This window comes from Coregonus clupeaformis, chromosome 19 (genome assembly GCF_020615455.1).
Source record: "Coregonus clupeaformis isolate EN_2021a chromosome 19, ASM2061545v1, whole genome shotgun sequence".
NCBI classification, from domain to species: domain Eukaryota; kingdom Metazoa; phylum Chordata; class Actinopteri; order Salmoniformes; family Salmonidae; genus Coregonus; species Coregonus clupeaformis.
In genome coordinates this window covers 41,863,052-41,890,753 of record NC_059210.1, presented here as the reverse complement: position 1 = coordinate 41,890,753, position 27,702 = coordinate 41,863,052, and the positions used below count along the sequence as shown (strand labels likewise).

The 27,702-nt window shown below is 45.4% G+C and overlaps 1 protein-coding gene and 1 non-coding gene across 3 annotated transcripts in view; both read right to left on the bottom strand.

The window, feature by feature from the left end:
• The window catches only part of LOC121531921 (FERM domain-containing protein 5), a 124,942-nt gene extending 99,505 nt beyond the window's left edge, over nt 1-25,437 (bottom strand). For both annotated transcript variants that reach the window (XM_041837484.2, XM_041837485.2), the window contains exon 1: nt 25,107-25,437. In XM_041837484.2, coding sequence (XP_041693418.1) covers nt 25,107-25,208 — 102 coding nt within the window. In that variant the 5' untranslated portion in view covers nt 25,209-25,437. The remainder of the gene's footprint in view (nt 1-25,106) is intronic.
• A 2,045-nt stretch (nt 25,438-27,482) lies between these two features.
• trnah-gug lies at nt 27,483-27,554 on the bottom strand. The gene has a single exon. It is a non-coding gene; the product is annotated as a tRNA-His (tRNA).
• Between the last annotated feature and the right edge of the window lie 148 nt (nt 27,555-27,702).

Genomic DNA, 27,702 nt, shown 5'->3' with positions numbered 1-27,702 from the left:
TGGTGTGTTTGGACCATGATAGTTTGTTGGTGATGTGGACACCAAGGAACTTGAAACTCTCGACCCGCTCCACTTCAGCCCTGTCGATGTTAATGGGGGCCTGTTCGGCCCTCCTTTTCCTACAGTCCACAATAAGCTCCTTTGTCTTGCTCACATTGAGGGAGAGGTTGCCGCCAGGGCTCTCACCTCCTCCCTGTAGGCTGTCTCATCGTTGTTGGTAATCAGGCCTACCACTGTTTTGTTGTCAACAAACTTGATGATTGAGTTGTAGATGTGCGTAGCCATGCAGTCATGGGTGAACAGGGAGTACAGGAGGTGGTTAAGCACGCACCCCTGTAGGGCCCCCGTGTTGAGGATCAGCATGGCGTGGGTGTTGTTGCCTACCTTCACCACTTGGGGTCGGCCCGTCAGGAAGTCCAGGACCCAGTTGCACAGGGAGGGGTTCAGACCCAGGGCCCTGAGCTTAGTGATGAGCTTGGAAGATTGAGCTGTAGTCAATGAACAGCATTTTTACATAGGTATTTAATTACTTTTGTCCAGGTGGGATAGGGCAGTGTGCAGTGCAATGGCGATTGCATCGTCCGTGGATCTGTTGGGGCGATATGCAAATTGTAGAAGGTCTAGGGTGTCAGGTAAGGTCTCAAAGCACTTCATGATGACAGAATTGAGTAGTACAGGGCAATTGTCATTTAGTTAAGTTACCTTCCCTTTCTTGGGTACAGGACCAATGGTGGACATCTTGAAGCAAGTGGGGACAACAGACTGGGATATGGAGAGATTGAATATGTCCGTAAACACTTCAACCAGCTGGTCTGCACATGCTCTGACGACACTAGCTCTCAGCACCTGCTCTGCTGCTGGCCTTGCTGTCATGTCTGTCAAGTGCTGTCTGATTTCCTGCTACCCTGCGCCCAGCCTGCATAGTGCGTACTGACCTGATGGATTCAGATTAGTCTTTAAAATAGTAAAATAATTGCAAATGCCCATCCCTAGAATGTAGCAGCTGGATACCTTCTTCACGATCCTACTGTTTAGTGCAGACGTTGCAGTCCAGTGCCAGCATCATCAGTTCTGATTTCACCGCTGATCTGATGCTCCCTGTGTGCGTGTGTCATGTCTCTGGCCAGGTCAGAGGTACTGCTGGTCCAATGATGGTAGTGACAGCCCATCACTTTATCACTTATAAAATCATAATTTATTCACATTACTTTACTTTAATAAAATATTTCAGTTGTTGTGTATATTACATTTGTTTTATTTGATGACTTTCTTATTTCATTCCAAGTCATCATCTCTATAGAGCAGATGTCTATGCTGTCTGAAAAAATCACTATTTTAGTAGTTTTTCAAGGTTAATAAGGCATACTTTTATGACTGCTGAATCCCAACTATCAATCAACTATCAACTATCATCAGTCATTTATTTTCAGGTAGAGATTCCTTGTGAAGCAACTGCTCTCTATCCCTCTTGATCGCGCATTCTTCTGTCTCTTTTATGTAGCAGGTGTAAAAGAAACACAGACCGGACAAGTAGGCAGGCAATGGATTATAGTCATTGTAGTTCATTACCACACTTTCTGTGCTAAACTTTGTAGAACATTGGCCTGTTGGAAACTACAACTCCTTACTACATTGCACAGTTTGGGCTTGATTTCTGTTATTCGCTCAGCACTAAGCAACAGAGAAAGAGAAGTCTGATTTTCACCATGATAGAACTGATTCTGTTACAAAAAAGGTTTTCTGGTGAGTGTTTTGCATAGATCCATGTCAGGTATTGTGGAAACTCTGTTAGGTGAGCACCTGTAATTCCTATTTGAAGTGGGGAAAATAGCATACAGATGTCAGGGCAGTGTGGAGGGTTAAATGTGCAGCAGTAGCTCAACGCACCATTATAAAAACTACATTCAAAAGTTTGTTGTTTTATTAAATTAAGAATGTCAAATGTCATGGTATATCCTTGTAGGTAAAAATGTCACAAGGATAATTTAATTTAATTTAGACTAAGCTTTTTCATTGTTAAAATAGGCTTACAATGTTTCTCCAAAGATGAACACTCACTCAAGTAATTGAATTCTAACGTCTGTTAAGATATCCAGATATTGGATAAACCGTGCCTGTCCCTACTACATGCATCTCAGAATACCACCACTCATCTCCCTCCCAGCAACATGCTGTAATCCAGTCCGGCTAGCTGTTTGTCTCTGTGAGTGTAGTGGTACCAGCACATCCTTGGGTTCCCGCATTAGTCTGCAGAGGCACAGGGCTCCAGAGGAGAGAGCCAGACAAAGGATGGATTATCTCATGCAGTGGAGAGCCCTGAGGCCCAAAGACCAGCAGGAGCAGAGAGGAGAGGATGAGAGGAGAGGATGAGAGGAGAGGTAGGGCTGGGGGTGGTATGGCACTGGCACTATGACATCCCTCTCTGGTACAGTAGTGTTGTGACTTCGCTACCGATACCAGGTTTAGTATCACAATACTCGATACCATCACAGTACTCGACAACAAAACGATACCATAACGATACCACGGCAAAAAAAGAAGGTATATTAACCAAAGTCACAGAATGACACTTGATCCAGACAGATAAACTCAGCTCCTGCTCTGTTCAATCGTTGGCCATCTTTTGAGTTAAATATCATTACATGTATGCATTAATGAATCAATTATACAATCATACCATCAACTTGACTTTGTTTTTACCAATCTAACTACATAATAGTAATCATTTATTTGAATGGTAAATCTCTATTGATAAACTGGGTAAATCAAGATGTAGCCTAGCCCTATCCACAATGCAGGTGAATGCATATTCAATAGGTGTGTGCATATATTGCGTATCAGAGCATTTCGTATTATTATGTACGTAAATATTAGACGCTCCTTTTAGTATGTTACGTTTCGTATGCTATGTATTAATTTGTGGATGTCCATCATCCATTTCGTATGATATGTTAAAATTTTTCAAAACATATGATATGTTACGAATTCCAATTTGTTGTGGCTAACATTAGCTAGGTGGCTAGGTGGCTAATGCTAACGTTCGCTAGCTCATTTGATTGTTAGTGTCTATCAATTCCCCATGACATATATCACCAGTAGTAGATTTACCATTAATTCCTATCATTTCTAATCTACAATGTTTGTTTGGTTACGGTAATGTCTGTTAATTCATTCAATATATTATTATTCCAGTCTTTTACGTTCTCATTTTAGGAGTGGACACGTTGTTTGCAGAGGGCACAACCTATGCTACACTTGTGAGAAACAAGTTTTGGTTTATTTCATTCCATTTACGAGTTTTGTCAATTTAGTCATTATCTTTTGTTTGGAGTGCTCCTGTCAATGCTGAGTACGGACACACACCTGATTACGCATAAAAGTAGGCCTATAGGCTACCTGGCCTGTGCGCAAATGTAGGCATATAAATGTGCCCATTTGGGGATCTGATAGTATTTCTGATTGGTTTAACGCACCACCACTAATGAGCTGTGGAGCTTCTCAAAGTAACGTTTTCTTCACCTCAAGCAAACAAAGTCTTTTTTTTTTTTTACATCCATTGAGAATGACAATAGTTCCTCAATGTATTTGAAAAATCTCTCCAGCTCTCTCCCTTTTGATAACCACTCAGCGTAAAAGGGAAAAATGTAATGCTCTGATCCAGTGGAAACGTCATAAAATAGGCCTACCTGATTACTTCTTATCCCTTACGCAAATAGCCTACAGCTGTGTCTGTCCTGAGCTCACTGGGGCAGGAAACAGAATATTTTATACAATGTTGCAAGTTTGCTAGCCCAAGATTCTGATAGGACCAAAGTTAATAGTTGACACAATGTTTATTTATTTTTACCAGGATATTTTCTACCTGCAGGCTGCAATGTTTTTATTTGTTGGCATTATAGCTATTTTTACGAAGTTTGTGGACTTTAGCAAAAGTAATTTGAGATCCATGCTCCCGAATTACTATCAACATATTCACTGTCCAACTCGTGGAAATTCCATTCTTGACCACTGCTACACGCCTTTTCGACAAGGGTATGAAGCCCTCTCCCATCCTCCTTTCGGCAAATCTGACCTACGCAGATCGATCAAGATGGCGAGACACAAGTATAGGGACAAAGTGGAGGAGCAATTCAGTGGGTAGGACACGAGGCGTATGTGGCAGGTCCTTCTAACGATCACGGATTACAAAAAGAAAGCCAGTCACGTCGCGGACACCAATGACACCCTACCAGATGAGCTAAACACATTTTTCTCACGCTTCGAGCATAACGACTCTGAGCTGCCGAGGAGAGCCCCTGAGGACAACGAGGGCTATGTGCTTACGGTCTCCACGGAGTACATGTGTATGTCATTCAAGCTTGTTAACCCTTGCAAGGCTGCCAGCCCAGACGGCATCCCTAGCCGCGCACTCAGAGCATGTGCAAACCAGCTAGCTGTTGTGTTTTCTGACATTTTCAATCTCTCTCTAGCACAAGCTGTTATCCCCGCCTGCTTCAAGATGTCCTCTATCATCCCCGTGCCCAAGAAAGGGAAATTAACTGAACTGAATGACTACTGTCTGCAAAATATTTCTGTCTAGACAGACAGCAATTTCTGATACTCCATGATATATTCTGATTAACTGGCTTGTTCTTGTGTCAGGAAATTAAACACCAAATTAAATTGGATAAAATACCTGCCCAATATAACAGCCTGACCAAATTTGTAGTTACTGCGTTCTGTATTTGTAGGGCTGCGTACCACTCACTTCCGTCATCATGAAGTGCTTCGAAAGGCTAGTCAAAGACATCATCTCCTCCCCAGCACACTCAACCTTCTCCAATCCGCCTACCGCCCTGACAGATCCATGGACGACGCAATCACCATTGCAATGCACACTGCCCTCACCCACCTGGACAAAAGGAATGCATATGTGAGGATGCTGTTCATTGACTACAGCTCGGCCTTCAATACCACAGCTCACCAAAAAGCTCACAGCCCTGGGACTGAACTGACAGGCCATCCCCAGGTGGTGAAGGTAGGCAACATTACCTCCTCCACGCTGATCCTCAACACGGGGGCCCCACAAGGGTGTGCCCTCAGTCCCCTCCTGTACTCCCTGTATACCCACGACTGCGTGGCCTCACACAGTTCCAACTTCCTCATCAAGTTCACTGACGACACGATAGTAGTAGGCCTGATTACCAACAACGACGAGACGGCCTACAGCGAGGAGGTAGACACTCTGACGGCGTGGTGCCAGGTAAAAAATCTCTCCCTCAACGTCAGAAAAGCAAAGGAGCTGATTGTGTACTTCAGGAGGAAGCAGGCTAGGCATTCCCCCATCCTCATCAACGAGGCCGCCGTGGAGACGGTCAAAAACGTCAAGTACCTTGGCGTTCACATCTCCGAGGAGCTGTAATGGTCAAACCACACAGACACCCTGGTGAAGAAGGCACGACAGTGACTCTTCAACTTCAGGAGGCTGTCCCCGAGGGCCTTCACAGTGTTCTACAGGTGCACCATCGAGAGCATACTGTAGGGCTGCATCACAACCTGGTACGGCAACTCTACCACCGCTGACCGCAAAGCTCTACAGAGGGTGGTACGCTCAGCCGAGCGTACCATTGGGTGCACACTGCCTGCCATCCAGGACACCTACAACACCAGGTGTCGCAGGAAGGCCAAGAAGATCATCAAGGACCTCAGCCACCCGAGCCACGGCCTCTTCTCCCCGTTTCCATCACTCAGACGCGGGCAGTATAGGAGCATCATGGCAAAAACTGTCAGACTGGCCAATAGCTTCAACCCTCAGACCATCAGGCTGCTGAATAGCCCCCCCATGGACATTCTATACCCAGACATTTACCCTGCCCCCACCCTCCAATGGACATTTATCATTGTTACAGTTGTAAATATGTATACATTATTATTATTATTTGTATTATTGTTTCATTCACTTCTCTTTTTGACCTGCACTGTTGGAGCTTAAGAATTTCACTGTACCCTGTAATTACATATGTGACCCTGTGCATATGACTAATAAACTAATCGAATCATCTAATCTACCGCCCCCACCTACCGTCAACCAATCATATCAATGCGGAACTATACGGAGCTATACGGAGCCCTCCGCATTGTTACAGAATTTGGGAGGTGCACAGCGATGCCGTACAGATCTTGATTTGGCCTCCGCAAGCCTCCAGAGGTTCCGCAATTGCACACCCTCCGTAACGAGCGTCCGGACCACATTAGTAAATCGGCTTTAAGTGAATGAATAACGTTTTTGGTGGCTATCAACTTTGAAATCTGAATATTTTTGGTTAGCATATTAAAAGTACTAGGGTAGTGAACTTAAGTTAGCTTTAGCTGTCAGCTAGCAAGAAAAGTTAAGGCTATAAAGCTGGAAGCCTACAAAGCTGGAAGCTATCTCTATCTTCTTCCATTGTAAAGTGTTCTAGCCTGTATGGACATTGTTTTGCGAACAGTAATTAACAGTTTCAACATTTATTCAAGACTGTGTTCACTTCTGTGCAGCATGAGTGGGGAGCTAACATGATGCAGCCCAGACTCCCAGTGCAGGCTAGCAATGAGTAAGTGGAGCAGGAAAGGTGCGCACTATAATAAAGGGTCGGCTGCACTGATAGACAGGGTTGATCCGTGAGACACATTTGACAGAAGTACCGAAAGTATTCTAGTACCAAACAAGTACCGAAGTTTCAGTATACTGTGCAACACTATGGTACAGTCTGCCAACACACATTCACCAGCACTAAATCCTCTGCCTGGACATACTCAGGGACACTAACAGGCATACAGCCCCATGTAGCTCAGCTGGTAGAGCATGGCGCTTGCAACGCCAGGGTTGTGGGTTCGTTTCCCACGGGGGGCCAGTATGAAAAATGTAGGCACTCACTAACTGTAAGTCGCTCTGGATAAGAGTGTCTGCTAAATGACTAAAATGTAAATACAGCACTAACGTTCACACACGCAGGATAATACAGTGCGTGAATAGACTAAAAAGCCATGAGACAAAGACTACTTTACCATGTTTGAACCATATGTCAAATCATAACAAGAAACCTAATCCCATTGTAGCAGAAATGTTGAGTCTAATATAACATTTCAGCTATAATTGTGTTTGAGACTAGAGGCGATTCACAGCCTGTTTCAGGTCAGCTTTTGAAACTCAGATCTGGTAGGTTACCTCGCTTGAGGCAGTGCATTCTACAGTAGATAAAGATCATCTACATTTGTATATTTTCACTGCAGATAATCATCAACCCCGATTCTTTACACACAGTTTCTCCCCAGGAGTGGAGGTTGCTCTGGCTCTCCCATTCCCCTCAGAGGCTTCCAGTGCAGCGTGTTAAGTCATTTATAATGCCACTGGAGCATATAAACATCTCCAACAAGCTGTGCAATCTGTTAGCCCTGCCATAGCCACAGGCTCTCTCCTTTTAGTCTATATGCCCTGCTATGTTCCTCTCCCCTTCTCTCTCTATCTCCCTAGGTCATCATAGTGGTCATAGTGGTATGTTCATTTGGCCTGTGTAGAGCCAGGGAAGTTTAGGTTTAGTATTCATAGCCCCAGCTGGAGCATCACCTCTGGCCCCTCTCAGATTTCTCTCTCACTCAATACAGCCCAGACAGTACAATAGGAGGACATGGCAGACAGTTATCGCTATACTGACAGACTGCTTGCCTGCTGTCTGTCCAGCCCACACAAACACACACAAAGAGATACTGGGGACTAGGGAGAAGACACTCAGCCACCCACCCAAAAGCACACAAACACTCACCAACACAGTGGTACCAAGCCTGGCTGTGTAAATAGAGGCAGCTGTCATTTTTGTGAGTGTGTGAATTTGGAACAGACTAGTTGAGCAGCTTGTCCGCCACACTAAGCCCTTTTTATTGAATTCCGGAAACCCAATATCGGTCAGTCAGTGGAATATCAGGGCTATGGAACTGTGATAAATCCTAACGAGGTTAGGGATCCCATCCAAAGACAGCCATAAAAAAGGATGCCTCCAAACCCTGGAAGGCTGCATCAAAGAGGATTTCATTATGAACCAGACAGTGATGCTGGCAAGTGGCTTCTTTCCTAGATAAAACACATGAAAGGGATTCAGAGAGCTGGGATGATTTGCCTTCAGTGTGCTGCTCTACTGGAACTACATGTGATGTAATCATTGAGTGAGGTAGCCACGCAGTGTGCAGCTAGCCAATCAGAGCACTGCTGTGCTGTGATGCTGGTAAACAGTGGCGACGTACTCCGGAGGTAATACCTCATAAAACATTCAGGCCTAGGCAGCATAGCCTAATAGGCAGCATAGGCGGCTGCTCCTTCATCGGTGGCTGACACATGACTATCAGGCTCCTGAGGACCTGACAGGAGCATGTGAGCAGACAGTGAGAGAGACAGAGCAGTGTGTTTCAGCACTGCAGCACAGGCAGCATGGGAGAGGACTCGGAGAGGCCTGGGAGAAACCTGGGAGAGACCTTTAGAGAGGCCTGGGAGTCCTTTAGAGAGGCCTGGGTGAGGCCTTTAGAGAGGCCTGGGAGAGACCTTTGGAGAGGCCTGGGAGAGACCTGGTAGAGGCCTGGGAGGAGAGACAGGCCTGGGAGAGGGCTGAGCTGGAGAGAGGCCTGGGAGAGACCTGGGAGGAGAGGCCTGTGAGAGACCTGGGAAAGGTCTGGAAGAGGCCTGGAAGAGGCATGGGAGGAGAGGCCTGGGAGAGACCTTTAGAGAAGCCTGAGAGAAGAGAGAGGCCTGGGAGGAGAAGTCTGGGAGAGACCTGGGAGGAGAGAGGCCTGGGAGAGGGCTGGGAGGAGAGAGAGGCCTGGGAGAGGGTTGGGAGTAGAGAGAGGCCTGGGAGAGGGTTGGGAGTAGAGAGAGGCCTGGGAGAGGGTTGGGAGTAGAGAGATGTTATGAAAGGCATCCTGGATTATGATTACCACATTAGCAAATGTCAGGTCAGGTAACAGTGCATTATTCAAGATCTGAAAGCTCAGATGGAAATATGAAACATGAGACATATCACTCACAACATGAAACAAAAAGGTGCACATTAACCAGACACATCATAGATTGTATGGGCTGTTTATAGACCAGCCAATCGAGACATTTTGGCTTGGCCATAAAATATCTTTGGCCAATCGAAACAGCGACAGTGACAGCTTGCGCTTCTGAAGAGCCAGGAATTCCATTCAATGGCCTCCAACCCCATTCACACGTGCAGACTGCATGGTCACTGTAGCATCAAAGCACAAACAATGCACAACAGAGAAAAGCGATGAAACCATTACATTCTTCAATCATAATTATGTATTCTTCATCTCAGTCTATAAAAGCTGTGTGTCCCAGTAAGATACATAAAAGCTTCTAAGGAGTGGAGTACACAGGAGTCTTTGACGTTGAGAACAGCATTGTGGGGGAGAGGGGAACTGGAAAACTGGGTCAGGGGAACAGTGGGACAGGACTGGGGTGTAGTAGTAAGTGGGATTAGTGACCTCATCACCAGTATGCGCCAATAACATTCAGGGAATAAATAACCTTATCTTATCTTCTCTGTTTCACTGTAAGTAGCTACAGTTTGTCCATTGTTGGGGCTTCCGCATTGCCTTGGGATATCCTGACTAAAGTGATCTCACATTTTGGCAGTGTTAGGAGTCACCATAGCAACAGCTGAGACCCTGGCTGGCAGTGGCACAATGTGTAAATGTAAACCCCCTGTCCCCCTGCCTGGCATATCACCAAGGAGACAGACCCCAGGATAGTCTGTGCAGCACCCTCTTGTGAAAATGTTCCTGCTTTTCTTTGGGAGGGGAGGGTGTACTACAATGCTTCTCTTTACAGAGCAGTTTTTGCATGGAATCATCTATCATCCAATATTGTCTCACCACATGCTTATTGGATTCTTCAGTGCTAGTTACAGTAAAGATCCCACATTTGCAAGGTCAAAAATGATCTGTCACTAATGTTGATAAGATCTCAGCATGACATTGCTTGGGACGCTTAACACAAAGAGCTGAAGAGAGAAAAGATCTCTGAATAAAATACTAAGGCGTAACCTAAATTAGTTTCCCTGAATCTAATTATCTGTATGGCAGTTATGAAAGGATCCAATTTAAACATCCATTGACCTGAAAATGAGAGTATCTATCTCAATTATCCTCCATGGAAGTCTATTCAATATTTCCTTCAGCAGTTCACATTCTTTAAAAACTATTCCCAACACATTATCAGATTCAGACTCCAAACCGAACCACATTGGGTTAAATTAGATAATATATTTGCTCTTAAACACATTCTGGTCTGAAAGCTCATGTAAGGCAATACAAAAAATACAAAACATATACTATAACACCAGGACTAACGCACCATGTATAATTAGCTATTGATGTGGGAAGGTGTGCTGCACCATTGACAACCATCTGGGCATTCATCAAATCACCAATTAAACACAGAATAACAATAAAAGACACATTGGGTTCCCTGGAAATGACAAGTTTCTTCCTCCAATTAGAGAAAAACTGTACAAAAGACTCAAGCACTGAATTTATCACACATGCTCTCTTTCCTCTAAACTGTGACTAAATGAAGAGCAATGTTTCTGTAAACACTTCTCTATGTGGGCTAAAAAATGTAGTATTCTGATATGACTTTAAAGTGCTATTTCTTGCAGTTTAACACAAAATGACATCTTCTTTCTTAAATGCAGCTCATGAGTAGTGATGAGGCTGATAAGCATGGGTAACTGTGGAAAGCACATCCTACCTATATTCTATGAAAAGCCTGAGCTTTGAGAAATAACGTTTCTTAGAAAGACAAATAATGCAAGCTGGCTATTATCAAGAACCCCCACATGCATGCGCACACACATTTAAGACACAGAGTAGCCTTAAGCCTGCACATACTCCCTGGATTTGGTTGAATGCATACAGTTTGCTGCATATTCAACACAATCTATTGCACATCTTGGCATTTACACCATTGACAGCCAAGAAGCTGCATCTTACTCAGGAAAAAGCACATCAGCACTGTGTTTTAAAACAATAATTGCTGCTTCCAGGCTTCATTCCTTGGTTCTTTACGTGCTCAGCTGGTACAGCAGTCCCATCAAGCGTCAAGGAGGGACAGAGTTTGTAGATGCAGCGATGCAACATGCATTCAAGGCATTCGTGTTGCCATGAAGATTTACCTAGGGGCTTGACAAAACTTTTAAAAGGACAGCAAACAGAATATACAACCTGAGCAAAGAAATCCCATTCATGATCTTAAATAATATATTGGACAGGACTAAATTAGAATAATGTTCAAGTCTTTCTTTAGACTTGAAGACACTGCTTTGATTTTATTGCAGCTCAGTAAAGTGCCTTTGTTCTGTGCTGTTGTGAGTCCTACCTCAACGCTGAGACTAGCTCCATCTGGACAACTATTCTCTGGGATGTGTTGATTTTTACCAGCAAACGGCACACTATGACACAACACCTCTACAATACAGCTATACAAGGTGTTCTTGGATAAAAACAACCACATATAGACAGAGATAGCTATTGGTTTACAATTAGAAATCCACCTACAACACACCTCACTGCACTCAAATGTGTTTTGTTGGAGTAACAAAATGGAGAGTGTAGCCGAACACAATGAGAAGATTGAGACACTAATGTAGCAGCAAGAAATCGGGCTTTACAAACATGCAATGAGAGGTCAGAGAGCTTGTGATGATGGTAGAGGGAACTCATGGTCTAGACATGGCCTTCTTTCACTCTCACCTCTATCATACAGGACAAAAAAAATACTCCTATTTAGACAGCTCCAAGGTGTAAAATGAAACACAACACCCTTTCAACTATGTGTTCATCAAGAGAGGTTGCTTGAACAGAGAACCACACTGGAAGAACACTCTTGAAGAGTGTGTGCATTTATGTAATTATTACTGTGCCTGTCTGCGTCTTATACATGCAGTACACATACAGCTGTCTACCTTGCCATTTCTAATTCTCTCTTATGCAAAATCACTGCAGCCTGGCTGCCTGTGACCTAGAGATGTGAGGAACCTTTAAGTTCCCAGCCATCACCTGTGCTGCGATACTGCATCAGAGAGAGGAAGAGGCCTGGGGCAAGTAGTTTCGAAAACCCGACCCTAGGCAACAGTGACTACCCACTGGGCACACACTGTTGAATAAAAAAAAAAAGACGTAATTTGTCAACTTTTTGTGACGTGGAATCAATGTGGAAAATACATTGGATTTGAAAAAATTCACCAACCAGTACTGTTTTCATCTAATTTCACCCAGCGTTGTAAACATTGAAATTAGGGTAAAAGTTCAACATAAATACATTGACTTAACCTGACTAACAGGTTGTTACATCAATCTAATTTCATCATAATCATCAGAACTATGTATATGTTGAAATTGCATTGAAAATTCCACATAGAAAAGTAAAAATTCTTGTTCATCCAATATTCACTGAGTGTACAAAACATTAGGAACACCCCTTTTGCCCTCAGAACAGCCTCAATTAGTCGGGCATGGACTCTACAAGGTGTCGATAGCGTTCCACAGGGATGCTGGCCCATTTTTGACTCCAATGCTTCCCACAGTTGTGTCAAGTTGGCTGGATGTCCTTTGGGTGGTGGACCATTCTTGATACACACGGGAAACTGTTGAGCGTGAAAAACCCAGCAGCATTGCAGTTCTTGACACACTCAAACCGGTGTGCCTGGCACCTACGCCCATACCCCGTTCAAAGGCACTTAAATATTTTGTCTTGCCCATTCACCCTCTGAATGGCACACATACACAATCCATGTCTCAATTATCTCAAGGCTTAAAAATCCTTCTTTAACCTGTCTCCTCCCTTTCATCTACACTGATTGAAGTGGATTTAACAAGTGACATCAATAAGGGATCATAGCTTTCACCTGGATTCACCTGGTCAGTCTATGTTCCTAATGTTTTGTACACTCAGTGTATATTGGGGTGGTTGAAATTATGTTGAATTTCATATTTGATTAGACATATTTTATTTGACCTTGTTTCAATGTTGATAGTAAAATGGTACACTATATATACAAAAGTATGTGGACACCCCTTCAAATTAGTGGATTCGGCTATTTCAGCCACACCTGTTGCTAACAGGTGTATAAATCGAGCACACAGCCATGCAATCTCCATAGACAAATATTGGCAGTAGAGTGGCCCATACTGAAGAGCTCAGTGACTTTCAACGTGGCACCGTCATAGGATGCCACCTTTCCAACAAGTCAGGTCAGCAAATTTCTGCCCTGCTAGAGCTACCCCGGTCAATTGTAAGTGCTGTTATTGTGTAGTGGAAATGTCTAGGAGCAGCAATGGCTCAGCCGCGAAGTGGTAGGCCACACAAGCTCACATAATGGGATCGCGAGTGCTAAATCATCTGTCCTCGGTTGCAACACTAACTACCGAGTTCCAAACTGCCTCTGGAAGCAACGTCAGCACAAGAACTGTTCGTCGGGAGCTTCATGAAATGGGTTTCCATGGCCGAACAGCCGCACACAAGCCTAAGATCACCATGCGCAATGCCAAGCGTCGGCTGGAGTGGTGTAAAGCTCGCCGCAATTGGACTCTGGAGCAGTGGAAACGCGTTCTCTGGAGTGATGAACCATGCTTCACCATCTGGCAGTCCGACGGACAAATCTGGGTTTGGCGGATGCCAGGAGAACGCTACCTGTCTGAATGCATATTGCCAACTGTAAAGTTTGGTGGAGGAGGAATAATGGTCTGGGGCTGGTTTTCATGGTTCGGGCTAGGCCCCTTAGTTCCAGTGAAGGGAAATCTTAACGCTACAGCATACAATGACATTCCAGACGATTCTGTGCTTCCAACTTTGTGGCAACAGTTTGGGGAAGTCCCATTCCTGTTTCAGCATGGCAATGCCCCCGTGCACAAAGCGAGGTCCATACAGAAATGGTTTGTCGAGACTTCCAAAGATCCAATCAACCATGGATGAATGATAGTGTACCTAGCTACACATTGAAATTATGTCCTTTGTTGAGCAAATCAGATGTCAATGTAGCCTACATAAACCCGACCTCACTCCGAATTTACTTTCACATACAGCTTGTGTATTTTTTATTCATCCAGTCGGATAAACACTCCAAACAACCTACCCGACGCTCGGAGGCGTCTGCATGGTCCTAAAGCACACCGTTGCCATTTCAGAATGTGGGGGAGACATGTCCTCCCCGTTCCCAGTGAAAGTTGCGCCCCTGGGCAGTGACGTAGTTCCTCTATGCCTAAAGAGTCTGTCATTGAAACCATACCCTAGGGTCGGGATTTTGAGACTATGGGGCAAGGGGGATGGCAGCGGCTTCAATCAAACTACAGAGGTGTATAATGTTGAGCACTCACTTTCTCATCCCACAAATATAGAGGAAAGATCCATAATTCATTGGAGTAAAACTTAAGGACATGCATTAAGACAGATACAGTACTTTTCCCATCTATGTTTTAAGGACTTTCTCCTCCCTGGTTTTGGCACTATAATTTCTGAAGATGATGTTATCGAAGGCTGTAATGGCACACCTGTGCTTTGTAGATGTCAAAGGAAGGAGGCCAGCCTGCGTCAGAGGCAACCCTGAATTTGTTAAACAGTTTAGGGAAGAGATCAGAGTGTAATGAAAACAGGTACCCAGGGGAATCTCAACACACAGTGAGAATAGGATATGCACAAAAGTGAGCGGGTGAAAGAAGTGAGTGGGTGAGAGAGAGAGAGAGAGAGAGAGAGAGAGAGAGAGAGCGAGAGCGAGAGAGAGAGAGAGAGAGGGTGACCTTGTTATGCCTTTCACTGCTTACTGATTCCAGTCTAGGTGTCCTGGAATCCCGAGTGTCTTTGGCAGGCTAGCAGCCTGGGGGAAAGGGCAGAGGAAGAATTAAATGAGGAACATGCTCTCTGGACCTCCACTGGCATGGCAAGTCAGGTGTATTATTCCCTATCCCAGTGGTTCCCAAACTAGGGGTCGCGACACCATGTGGGGTCGCCTGATATGAAAATGGGGTCTCGGGAGAATTTCCAAAATCCTGAAAAAATACAAATATATATACAAAGATATACATATATTATAATATCGTTGTTGTATCTCAAAATCATTGGAATGTGGTTAACCTTAAAAAGCTAAATGAAAATTATTCAAATCTAAAATTCAACCAGAGAGTGCCCTTAGATCATGTGAAAAGCTGCACTTGAATCATTCCCAAGGTGAATGGCTAGGCCCACTACGCTATGAAACCACACTATTGCAGAGACGTTGATATTACTGGACGCAACTGATATTGTGAAAACAATGTGTGGGGAGGCACAGAAACTTACATCAATACCTTTGTCAGATAACACTGTTCAACAAAGAATGTATGCTATCGCTAGCAATCAAGAGGAAACTGACTGAGTGACCCAAAAACTCCCGAGCTTATGCTCTCCAAATGGACGTTAGCTGTGAGGGCCGAGATCTTTTTTTCGCTATACATGTTGGGGGATGCTATTCACAAGGACATATTGTTCTGTCTCACGATTCCCAAGCATGAAAAGGCACAGGGGATGTTCAGTGTGCTGCGTGGCTATATTGACGAAAAACTGCTTCCATGGGATTGAATGGTGGGCTTTTGCACAGATGGGGCTCCATCTATGGCGGGACGGCGGGCAGGCCTCTGCAGTTCAAAAATAACTAGTGATGATGTGGCTAGGGCAGGGGTTCCCAAAAGTTTTTGGCCCACGACCCTATTTTGATATCTGAAAATTCTCGCGACCCCAACCATGTGAAAAATATGTAATTAACAGCTAATGTTTACTTTTTTATTTCGGGCTACAGCAGTCAATTGAAAAACATTCTAATAGTATTTCTGATTGTCTTCTCAACTCACCATCCACCATCACATACTTTTAATGTGGGACTATGACAGTAAATCGCAAATTAGTCTGACATAATGTATCTTATCTCACCATCACTAATGAGATGGGTGTGCTTGATGCATGTCACGTCTGAGCTTCTCAAAGTCAGGGGGCGTGGTCGACAGTGCGCAATTAATCTCTGCTGTCACATCTCACCTGGATCGATATTTGGTTTTAATGCAGACGAGAGCATTGAATCCAGCTTCAAAGGGTAGCATGAGTTTTATACTGCGTGCACGCTTGTTCGCAAAACTATGTGGAGATATGGGATCAGAACATGACAATGTTCTATTTCACACTGAGGCTTGGTGGTTATCAAGGGGGGGGTGTTGGAAAGATTTTTCGCATTGAGAGAGGAACTGTTGTCATTCACAATGGATGTAAAAAATAAAATAAAATAAAAAGACTTGGTTGGCTTTCTGTGTAAGAAAATGTGTCTCCTTACCTATATAACAAACAGAACCCAAGCAGGCAAGGAAAATAGGGCTCCTGAGTGGCACAGTGGTCTAAGGCACTGCATCTCAGTGCTAGAGGCACCACTACAGACCCTGGTTTGATTCCAGGCTGTATCACAATCTGGCCGTGATTGGGAGTCCCATAGGGCGGCGCACAATTGGCCCAGCGTTGTCCGGGTTTGGCCGGCATTGTAAATAAGAATTTGTTATTAACTGACTTGCCTAGTTAAATAAAGGTTAAACAAATAATTTGGCTACAAAAACATTCTACAGATGAGTGACCGATTCAGATCAGAGGATACAATTCTTATTGGAGTCTTTCAAAAGCAACCCATGCCCCCTTCCATCGGCTGTGCATGTTTCTAACAGAAAACAGCATCAGTAAGGGTCCCACACAAGTGATGACTGCTCACCTCCAATGCTTGGAAGAGCACTTTGGGACCTACTTCCCAATCCATTTGACTGTGATTCTGGCTCAGAAGACATGCCGGTAAGTGAAATCGAACAGCTGATCGAGCTGTCATGTGACCGAATGATGCAGACAACGCATTCACTGGTCACGACGGAGGAGTTTTGGTTTCTGACTCAAAGGGAATAATACCCTGCAGTCTCCCTCTGAGCATTAATGCGGCGTTCGAAACAACTGGGAACTCGGAACTGGGTACTCAGAAAAAAACAAGCTCCGACTGGGAAAAATCGTTTTAAACGGTCCAACTCGGAATTCCAACTCGGGAACTCGGGCCTCTTTCTAGAGCTCCGACTTTCATTTACATTTACATTTACATTTACGTCATTTAGCAGACGCTCTTACCCAGAGCGACTTACAAATTGGTGCATTCACCTTATAGCCAGTGGGATAACCACTTTACAATATTTTTTGGGGTAAGGGGGGGGTAGAAGGATGACTTTATCCTATCCCAGGTATTCCTTAAAGAGGTGGGGTTTCAAGTGTCTCCGGAAGGTGGTGAGTGACTCCGCTGTCCTGGCGTCGTGAGGGAGCTTGTTCCACCATTGGGGTGCCAGAGCAGCGAACAGTTTTGACTGGGCTGACCGGAAACTGTGCTTCCGCAGAGGTAGGGGGGCCAGCAGGCCAGAGGTGGATGAATGCAATGCCCTCGTTTGGGTGTAGGGACTGATCAGAGCCTGAAGGTACGGAGGTGCCGTTCCCCTCACAGCTCCGTAGGCAAGCACCATGGTCTTGTAGCAGATGCGAGCTTCAACTGGAAGCCAGTGGAGTGTGCGGAGGAGCGGGGTGACGTGAGAGAACTTGGGAAGGTTGAACACCAGACGGACTGCGGCATTCTGGATGAGTTGTAGGGGTTTAATGGCACAGGCAGGGAGCCCAGCCAACAGCGAGTTGCAGTAATCCAGACGGGAGATGACAAGTGCCTGGATTAGGACCTGTGCCGCTTCCTGTGTAAGGCAGGGTCGTACTCTGCGAATGTTGTAGAGCATGATGTTAGTGGAGAACAACAGGGTGTTGTCCAGGGTCACGCCAAGGCTCTTTGCACTCTGGGAGGAGGACACAACGGAGTTGTCAACCGTGATGGCGAGATCATGGAATGGGCAGTCCTTCCCCAGGAGTAAGAGCAGCTCCGTCTTGCCGAGGTTCAGCTTGAGGTGGTAAACATTTCCGACCTGAAGATCACTTACTGACCTCATGATTTGACCTCGTATTTTTCAGAGTTCCCAGTTGTCTTGAAAGCACCATAAAACTCAAGAGGAGACAGCGGCTATGGAGACTTACATAGCCGAGTCCTTGGCACAGGGATACATACGGTCCTCCACATCCCCGGTTTCCTCGAGTTTCTTCTTTGTGAAGAAGAAGGACGGGGGTTTGCGCCCGTGTATTGACTACCGTAGTCTCAATCAGATCACGGTTAAGTACAGTTACCCTCTTCCACTGATTGCGACTATGACAGAATCATTACGCGGAGCGCGGTTCTTCACAAAGTTGGATCTCAGGAGCGCGTACAATCTGGTGCGCATTAGGGAGGGGGATGAATGGAAGACAGCATTTAGCACCACCTCGGGTCATTACAAGTATCTCGTCATGCCATACGGGTTAATGAATGCTCCTTCAGTCTTCCAATCCTTTGTTGACGAGATTTTCCGGGACATGCATGGGCAGGGTGTGGTAGTATACATCGACGACATCCTAGTGTACTCTTCTACACGAGCCGAGCAAGCATGTAGCCCTGGTGCGCCGAGTGTTGAGAAGACTGTTGGAGCATGACTTGTATGTCAAGGCAGAGAAATGCCTGTTCTTCCAGGAGTCCGTCTCCTTTTTGGGTTATCGGTTGTCCGCGTCTGGTGTGGAGATAGAGGTAGACCGTGTGTCGGCCGTGCGTAATTGGCAAACTCCAACCACTGTAAAAGAGGTGCAGCAGTTCTTGGGTTTTGCTAATTACTACCAGAGGTTTATCCGGGGCTTTGGACAGGTTGCAGCTCCCATTACGTCCCTGCTAAAGGGGGGTCCGGTTCGTTTGCAGTGGTCAGCTGAGGCGGACAGGGCATTTGTCAAACTGAAGAACCTGTTCACCTCGGCCCCGGTGCTGGCGCATCCGGATCCCTCTTTACCATTCCAAGTAGAGGTAGACGCGTCCGAGGCCGGCATTGGGGCAGTCCTGTCGCAACGGTCCGGCACGCCACCTAAGCTCCGCCCCTGTGCGTTCTACTCCAAGAAGCTCAGCTCGGCGGAGCGTAATTATGACGTTGGGGACAGGGAGCTGTTAGCTGTAGTCCAGGCCCTAAAGGTGTGGAGGCATTGGCTTGAGGGGGCTCAACACCCTTTCCTCATTCTGACTGATCACCGTAACCTGGAGTACATCCGGGCAGCTAGGAGATTGAACCCTCGTCAGGCTAGGTGGAACATGTTCCTGACCCGGTTTGTTTTTAAGATCACATACATCCCAGGGTCCCAGAACGGTAAGGCAGACGCCCTGTCCCGGCGGTATGACACAGAGGAGAGGTCCATTGAGCCTACTTCCATACTGCCGGAGTCTTGTCTGGTGGCTCCGGTGGTGTGGGAGGTCGATGCGGAAATCGAGCGGGCACTGCGTACCGACCCTACTCCCCCGAGTGTCCTGTGGGGCGGACGTACGTTCGCTCGAGGTTCGTGATCGTCTGATTTATTGGGCTCATACATCACCCTCCTCTGGACATCCAGGTATTGGCCGGACAGTGCACTGCCTTAGCGTGAAATACTGGTGGCCAACGTTAGCTAGGGATGTGAGGGTTTATGTCTCCTCCTGCTCGGTGTGCGCCCAGTGTAAGGCGCCTAGACATTTGCCCAGGGGTAAGTTACATCCCCTGCCCGTTCCACAACGACCATGGTCCCACCTCTCGGTGGATTTTGTGACCGACCTACCCCCCTCCCAGGGGAATACCACCATTTTGGTCGTTGTGGATCGGTTTTCCAAGGCCTGTCGTCTCCTCCCAATGCCGGGTCTCCCTACTGCCCTACAGACCGCTGAGGCCCTATTTACCCACGTGTTCCGGCACTATGGGGTCCCCGAGGATATTGTGTCTGACCGAGGTCCCCAGTTCACCTCCAGAGTTTGGGGGGCGTTCATGGAACGCTTGGGGGTCTCGGTAAGCCTTACCTCGGGGTACCACCCAGAGAGCAATGGGCAGGTTGAACGAGTCAACCAGGATGTGGGTAGGTTTCTGAGGTCCTATTGCCGGGACCGGCCGGAGGAGTGGTCTAGGTATATCCCCTGGGCAGAGATGGCTCAGAACTCTCTCCGCCACTCCTCCACCAATTTAACACCTTTCCAGTGTGTTTTAGGGTATCAGCCGGTCCTGGCACCATGGCACGAGAGCCAGATCGAGGCCCCTGCGGTGGACGAGTGGATTCGGCGCTCGGAGGAGACGTGGGACGCTGCCCATGTCCATCTGCAGTGGGCCATCCGTCAACAAAAGGCGAGCGCCGATCGCCACCGCAGTGAGGGACCGGTGTACGCACCGGGAGATCGAGTCTGGCTCTCGACTCGAAACCTGCCCCTCCGCCTGCCCTGCCGGAAGCTGGGTCGGCGGTTTGTGGGGCCCCTTTAAAGTCCTGAGAAGATTGAACGAGGTGTGTTACAGGTTACAACTGCTTATTGAGTACAAGAATATTAACCCCTCGTTCCATGTGTCTCTTCTCAGGCCGGTGGTAGCTGGCCCACTCCAAGAAGATGAGATAGGAGAGACCCCTCCGCCCCCTTTGGACATCGAGGGGGCCCCGGCGTACAGGGTCCGGACCATCTTGGACTCGAGGTGCCGGATGAGTGGTCTCCAGTATCTCGTGGAGTGGGAGGGGTACGGTCCGGAGGAACGGTGCTGGGTGCCTAGGAGGGACATCCTAGATCCGTCCCTCCTGACTGAGTTCCACCGTGGGCATCCCACGCGCCCGGGTCCGCGTCCTCCTGGCCGTCAAGGGGGGGGTACTGTCACGGATTCTGCCGAGACTGCTCCTCCTCCTAGTTCGGGCAGGCTTCGGCGTTCGCCGTCCCCGGAGTACTAGCTGCCACCGTTGAATGTTTCTTGGTGTGATTGCTTTGGTCTGTCTTTTACACCTGTGTCCGTTTGTGTCTGATTACGTGTCCTATAAGTTCCCTGTTTTGCATTGGTTAGATTGTGTGTTGTTTTTCGCCTGTCCGTAGTGCTGCGTGTTTTTGTATCTGTTTATTTGTTTATTTGTTATACGCATAGTTTGCGTATTGCTCGCCTCTGTTTTGTTGAGGCCGTTTACTGTATCCTTGCCTGGTGGTTTTTCACAGTAAACTTTGTTGGACTAAGCTTCGGTGTCCTGCGCCTGACTTCCACACATCATACACCTCAGCCCTTGACACTCATGCTACCCTTTGAAGCTGGATTCAGTGCTCTCGTCTGCATTAAAACCAAATATCGATCCAGGTGAGATGTGACAGCAGAGATTAATTGCGCACTGTCGACCACGCCCCCTGACTTTGAGAAGCTCCGACGCGACATGCATCAAGCACACCCATCTCATTAATGGTTGTGAGATAAGAGACATTATGTCAGACTAATTGCGATTTACTGTCATAGCCCCACATTAAAAGTATGTGATGGTGGATGGTGAGTTGAGAAGACAATCAGAAATACTATTAGAATGTTTTTCAATTGACTGCCATAGCCCGAATTAAAAAAGTTAACATTGGCTGTTAATTACATAATATTTTTCACATTGTTGGGGTCGCAAGAATTTTCAGATATCAAAATAGGGTCGTGGGCCAAAAAAGTTTGGGAACCCCTGCCTTAGCCACATCATCACTAGTTATTTTTTAACTGCTATTTTTGGTGAATGTCGGGAAACAAATCGCATCTGTGAAAGAGCTGTTAATTTGTCTCCCTGATTGTCATACGGTTACTACTGCTTTTCATACGGTTACTACTGCTTTTCATACGGATACTACTGCTTTTCATACGGTTACTACTGCTTTTCATACGGTTACTACTGCTTTTCATACGGTTACTACTGCTTTTCATACGGATACTACTGCTTTTCATACGGTTACTACTGCTTTTCATACGGTTACTACTGCTTTTCATACGGTTACTACTGCTTTTCATACGGATACTACTGCTTTTCATACGGTTACTACTGCTTTTCATACGGTTACTACTGCTTTTCATACAGTTACTATTGCTTTTCATACGGTTACTACTGCTTTTCGAGCTCCAGACAACGATTATCTGCAGATAAGTTATAAAAACATTCTCTGAAGTTTGTAATTCCTGACTGCAGGATTTTATTTTGGGGTCCACACAGATTCTGCAGTGCATTAAAAGAAATCTAAAAAAAATTGGCAGGCCATTTAATTATTTGGGCAGGTAAAAATGTACACTGAATATATATATAAAATATATAAACGCAACATGCAACAAAGATTTTACTGAGTTAAAGTTCATTTCACATGATATGCATCTGTGGTCACAGATACCTTAAAAAAAGGTAGGGGCTTGGATCAGAAACCAGTCAGTATCTGGTGTGACCACAATTTGCCTCATGCAGCGCGACACATTTCCTTTGCATAGAGTTGATCAGGCTGTTGATTTCGGATGGTGGAATGTTGTCCCACTCCTCTTCAATGGCTGTTTGAAGTTGCTGGATATTGGCGGGAACTGGAACACGCTGTCGTACACGTCGCTCCAGAGCATCCCAAACATGCTCAATGGGTGACATGTTTGGTGAGTATGCAGGCCATGGAAGAACTGGGACATGTTGAGCTTTCAGGAATTGTGTACAGGTCCTTGCAACATGGGGCCGTGCATTATCATGCTGAAACATGAGGTGATGGCGGCAGATGAATGGCACGACAATGGGCCATGATCTCGACATGATCTCGACAATGATCACGACAATGATAACGTCACGGTATCTCTGTGCATTCAAATTGCCATCAATAAAATGCAACTGTGTTCGTTGTCCATAGCTTATGCATTTTTTACATTTTACATTTTAGTCATTTAGCAGACGCTCTTATCCAGAGCGACTTACAGTTAGTGAGTGCATACCATATCTCCACCGCCACCATGGGGCACTCTGTTCACAACATTGACATCAGCAAACCGCTCACCTACATGACGCCGTCTACCCGGTACAGTTGAAACCGAGATTCATCCGTGAAGAGCACACTTCTCCAGCGTGCCAGTGGCCAAATAAGATGAGCATTTGCCCACTGAAGTCGGTAACGACACCAAACTGCAGTCAGGTCGAGAGAGAGAGAGAGAGAGAGAGAGAGAGAGAGAGAGAGAGAGAGAGAGAGAGAGAGAGAGAGAGAGAGAGAGAGAGAGAGAGAGAGAGAGAGAGAGAGAGAGAGAGAGAGAGAGAGAGAGAGAGAGAGAGAGAGAGAGAGAGCAAAACAAGTAGCCAGGCACAACTCCAGTCCAGACTGCCAGAGCAGATAATAGGCAGACACTTTCAGCTTCATCACTCCTCATCCCCATGACTTCAGCTCAGCCTCAAGGCACTAGCAGGAATACAAGGGCTGTTTACAACATGGGCCTTCTGGAAACACTCTCATTCTCCTGGAGCTCTGAGATTCTATCTCATATCATCAACTCTAGAGCGAAAATATATCTCCAACAGAGATGCATACAGCCAAAAGTGAAATGTTTCAGCAAAATAACAGAAGACTGCAGCTTTAACATTTCATTGCATCATACAGGTGTCCCTAAACCTTGATAATTTTTCCTTCTACAAGATTTGTTGAATGTCTCAATGTGTTAAAAAGTAGTAGGAGCCCTCTAGGGATTTCCTCAGTCCAGGAGACAGCTCTCCCCACTAACTTCTGAGGAATGATGATCCACAGATGAATACACACACACACACAAACGTACTGTAATGGATTCTGATCGGCCCTCTCCCCTACCTTTATTTCAGGCTGAAGATAAAACGAAGGATACATCAAAGCAAGACTAGCAGCAAACAAAATAAAAAGAAACAAGCACCTTACTCCTTCCTATCTGATTTCTACAGGAAATCTATCTCACTTTATTTTCTACAAAACATAACTTTTTATTATTATTATTCTATCTCCACATATAGTAGTGAACTATATAAAGCCTCATAACAGTTTCAGTAAACAAATTGCTCTTGAGCAACAATAAAATGTCATTTGAGTAATAATAACATGGCTAAAACTGTTGACAGATTCAAATATAAAACCTGAAAACTGTTGATCACTTTTCAAACCCCCACTTCCAGCGCTGTCATGATGGTGAATAATGACAATTACAATAGTAGGCTAGATTATGTGTCTGTGATAAACCATTTCCTTTTTGCCATGTTTAGCCTTTGTCAGCGACAAAAACGCTGATAAGGTCCTGTGGCTGGTGGATTATCATACAGACTGGAGCACCCAGTCTATTCATCAGACGTGCAGTTGCCTTTAGGACATCCTCTACGTGCATCAAGTCAGATGGCATAGACCAGGGTTCCCCAACTGGCAGACAGCGGGCCGAATTTGGCCCTGACAGACAGCGGGCCGAATTTGGCCCGCAGTTGGTTTTATTTGGCCCCCCAATTTTTCTGAGCAAAAAAAACACCATTTTATTTATTTGTATTATTGTTGGACATAAAAGACTGGATAAACTCCAGGAGCTCAGCTCCGAGTGATTTTTATTTAAGAAATCTGTTCCCACGTATTCTCACGCAAAATAGAGAGACGGGTATTATTATTATTACGTGATCATATCAAAATTTAAGCAAGGTTTGAAATTATTATGTTTTAGTCTATCATTATTTATGATTGGGCTTCTTGCGGTCAATTTGCAGTCTACTAATTATTTGTAAATATGTTCCTGCGCCGCGACCATGCTCTCAAGAGAAAATTGGCCCACGTTGATTATCCCTGCCACAGGCTATGGCAAAAATGTGTTAGAAAACAAGTTATTTACACAACAATATATTCAGATCATGCCAATCGCGGGACCTGCGGGATGCGGGCACTTGCTGAAGGGTCAGTGCTATCCGGAATCCTTGGGACGTCCATACCCTAAACCCTAACCCTAACCTTAGCCCTTACCTTAACCATTTTAAACGTTAACTTCAATGGGGTAGGGACGTCCCAAGAATCCCGGATAGCACGGACCATTGCTGTAGTAGCATCCTGAAACACTGTGCGTGCGTTTCTATATGGAGACAATTGTAGCACTTGCCTTGCCATATGCTCTGTGGAGGGAATATAAATAGTTATTGTAGGAATATAGTGCACGTGACTGACCTGAATTGTGCATGTGTATTCCGTATCATCCAGGAGTCTGACGGTGCAGTCATATTCTCTATCCAGATTCCTGATGCTGCCACTCATTATTCGGCTCAACATCTTCTCACAGAATTGCTGGTCTGCGTCTAGGACCAGAACAATAAGCTAAACACAGCATGTAAAAAATGTCACTGAATGACTACATTTTCCGATCAACCAGACCAGCAGAAGCTGAAGATTCTACTGCCAAGACGCAGCATTGTCTATCATATGAAGTTAACACAACACAGACACAGGCCACAGTGCGGAATCATTGAAATGACGCTCGCATCCAGATCCAGGAGCAATACCCGTGGCCGAACGATGGGTGACCATTCACCATTCACCACTTGAGCTAGAGGGCGGAACCCTTAGAATAGACAGACGTCAATGAGAACCAACGGGAGCGATGTCCACAAAATGGGCAAAAGCCCTAAACAAGCAATACCAAAAATGAATATTTCAATCTTTAATTTTCTTAAGCCACCAATCGGCACTAGGCGGTCAAAATGTGGGGTTTTCAGTCTCCTATGAATTCCATGTTTATGAATGTTTAGCGCCTAAAGTCAAACGAATGAGGGGTAGCCCAACCAGACGCAAGATGGCGGTATTATTCCTTTTAGGCTACGTCGTTTATGACAAACGACTTAAATGGAATAATACCGCCATCTTGCGTCCCCCATAGCGATCCCTCATGCGATTTTATTTCCCAATTGTATGACTCAGAGTGACCATAGCCAGAGCAGTCATGAAACTACATGTATCCACTTTTTAATACCAACTATTTTTTAGTTTACAAATAGTAGCATAAGACGCAAGACAAAATCATAGACAGGGCTTCTCATAATTCAAATCAAATTGTATTTGTCACATGAGCCGAATACAACATGTGTAGACCTTACCATGAAATGATTACTTACAAGCCCTTAACCAACAATGCCGTTTTAAGAAAATGAAGAGTTAAGAAAATATTTACTAAATGAACTAAAGTTTAAACAAAGTAACACAATAAAATAATAATAACGAGGCTATATACAGGGGGTACCGGTACCGAGTCAATGTGTGTGTGGGGGTACAGGTTAGTCTAGGTAATTGAGATAATATGTACATGTAGGTAGGGGTAAAGTGACTAGAGAATAAACAGTGAGTAGCAAATAGTCTGGGTAGCCATTTCATTAATTTTTCAGCAGTCTTATGTCTTGGGGGTAGAAGCTGTTAAGTCGCTCTGGATAAGAGCGTCTGCTAAATTATGTAAATGTAAATGTTAAGGAGCATTTTGGACCTAGACTTGGCGCTCCGGTACCGCTTGCTGTGCAGTAGCAGAGAGAACAGTCTATGACTAGGGTGGCTGGAGTCTTTGACCATTTTTAGGGCCTTCCTCTGACACCGCCTGGTATAGATGTCCTGGATGGCAGGAAGCCCCAGTGATGTACTGGGCCATACGCACTACCCTCTGTAGTGCCTTGCGGTCGGATGCTGAGCAGTTGCCATACCAGGTGGTATTGCAGCCAGTCAGGATGCTCTTGATGGTGCAACTGTAGAACTTTTTGAGGATCTGAGGACCAATGCCAAATATTTTCAGTCTCCTGAGGGGGAATAGGCATTGTCGTGCCCTCTTCATGACTGTCTTGGTGTGTTTGGACCATTATAGTTTGTTGGTGATGTGCCCAATAATAGGCTTAGCCTTGGCTACATCTCATTCAATCTGTGGGCAGATATGAATACATGTTTTTATGATGCCTTTTATTCAGAATATGATCATTTAATATCTCCCTCTCGCTCTCTCTCTCTCTCCCTCTACTGCACCTGCTGTCTCAGCCTCTGAATGCTCAGCCATGAACAGCTAATATACATTTACTCCTGAGGATGGTGCTGACCTCTATAACCACTGTGATTATTATTTGACCCTGTTGTTCATCTATGAACGTTTGAACATCTTGAAGAACGAGTCTGGTTCCTCTCTAGGTTTCTTTGGTTCCTGCATTTCTAGGGAGTTTTTCTACATCATTGCTTGCTCTTTGTGGTTTTAGGCAGGGTTTCTGTATAAGCACTTTGTGACAACTGCTGATGTAAAAAGGGCTTTATAAATACATGTGATTTATTTGATTGATGGATTTTCGCACAATAGTCTCAGCACAATAATTATCGTATAGCGACTCTTCCACCCCCTAGCGGACATATAACACATTTCATATGAATGACTGCAGCCGACTTCATAGGTTCGCTGTGTTCGGAAAATTGCGTCAACAATCAATGACTAAACGAGGATAACCTATAATAAAATGTGGAGTTTTAAAAAAAGAATAAGAAAATCCAGAAAAATTCTGCCCTTTTGCCGTGACATTGTGTTTGCAATGCCGTGACCCGGATTCGAACCGGGGTTGCTGCGGCCACAACGCAGAGTACTAACCACTATACGATCACGGCGAGCTACCAGGGCCTAAGAAAAATGGGAGATATAGGGGCTAAGAGAAAACAGGAGACACAAGGCCTAAGAGAGAACGGGAGATATTGGGTTTATAACCCAGCAAGCAGTGGCATATTTGCTCAATGGTAGTTATTCAAGTCGATGAAT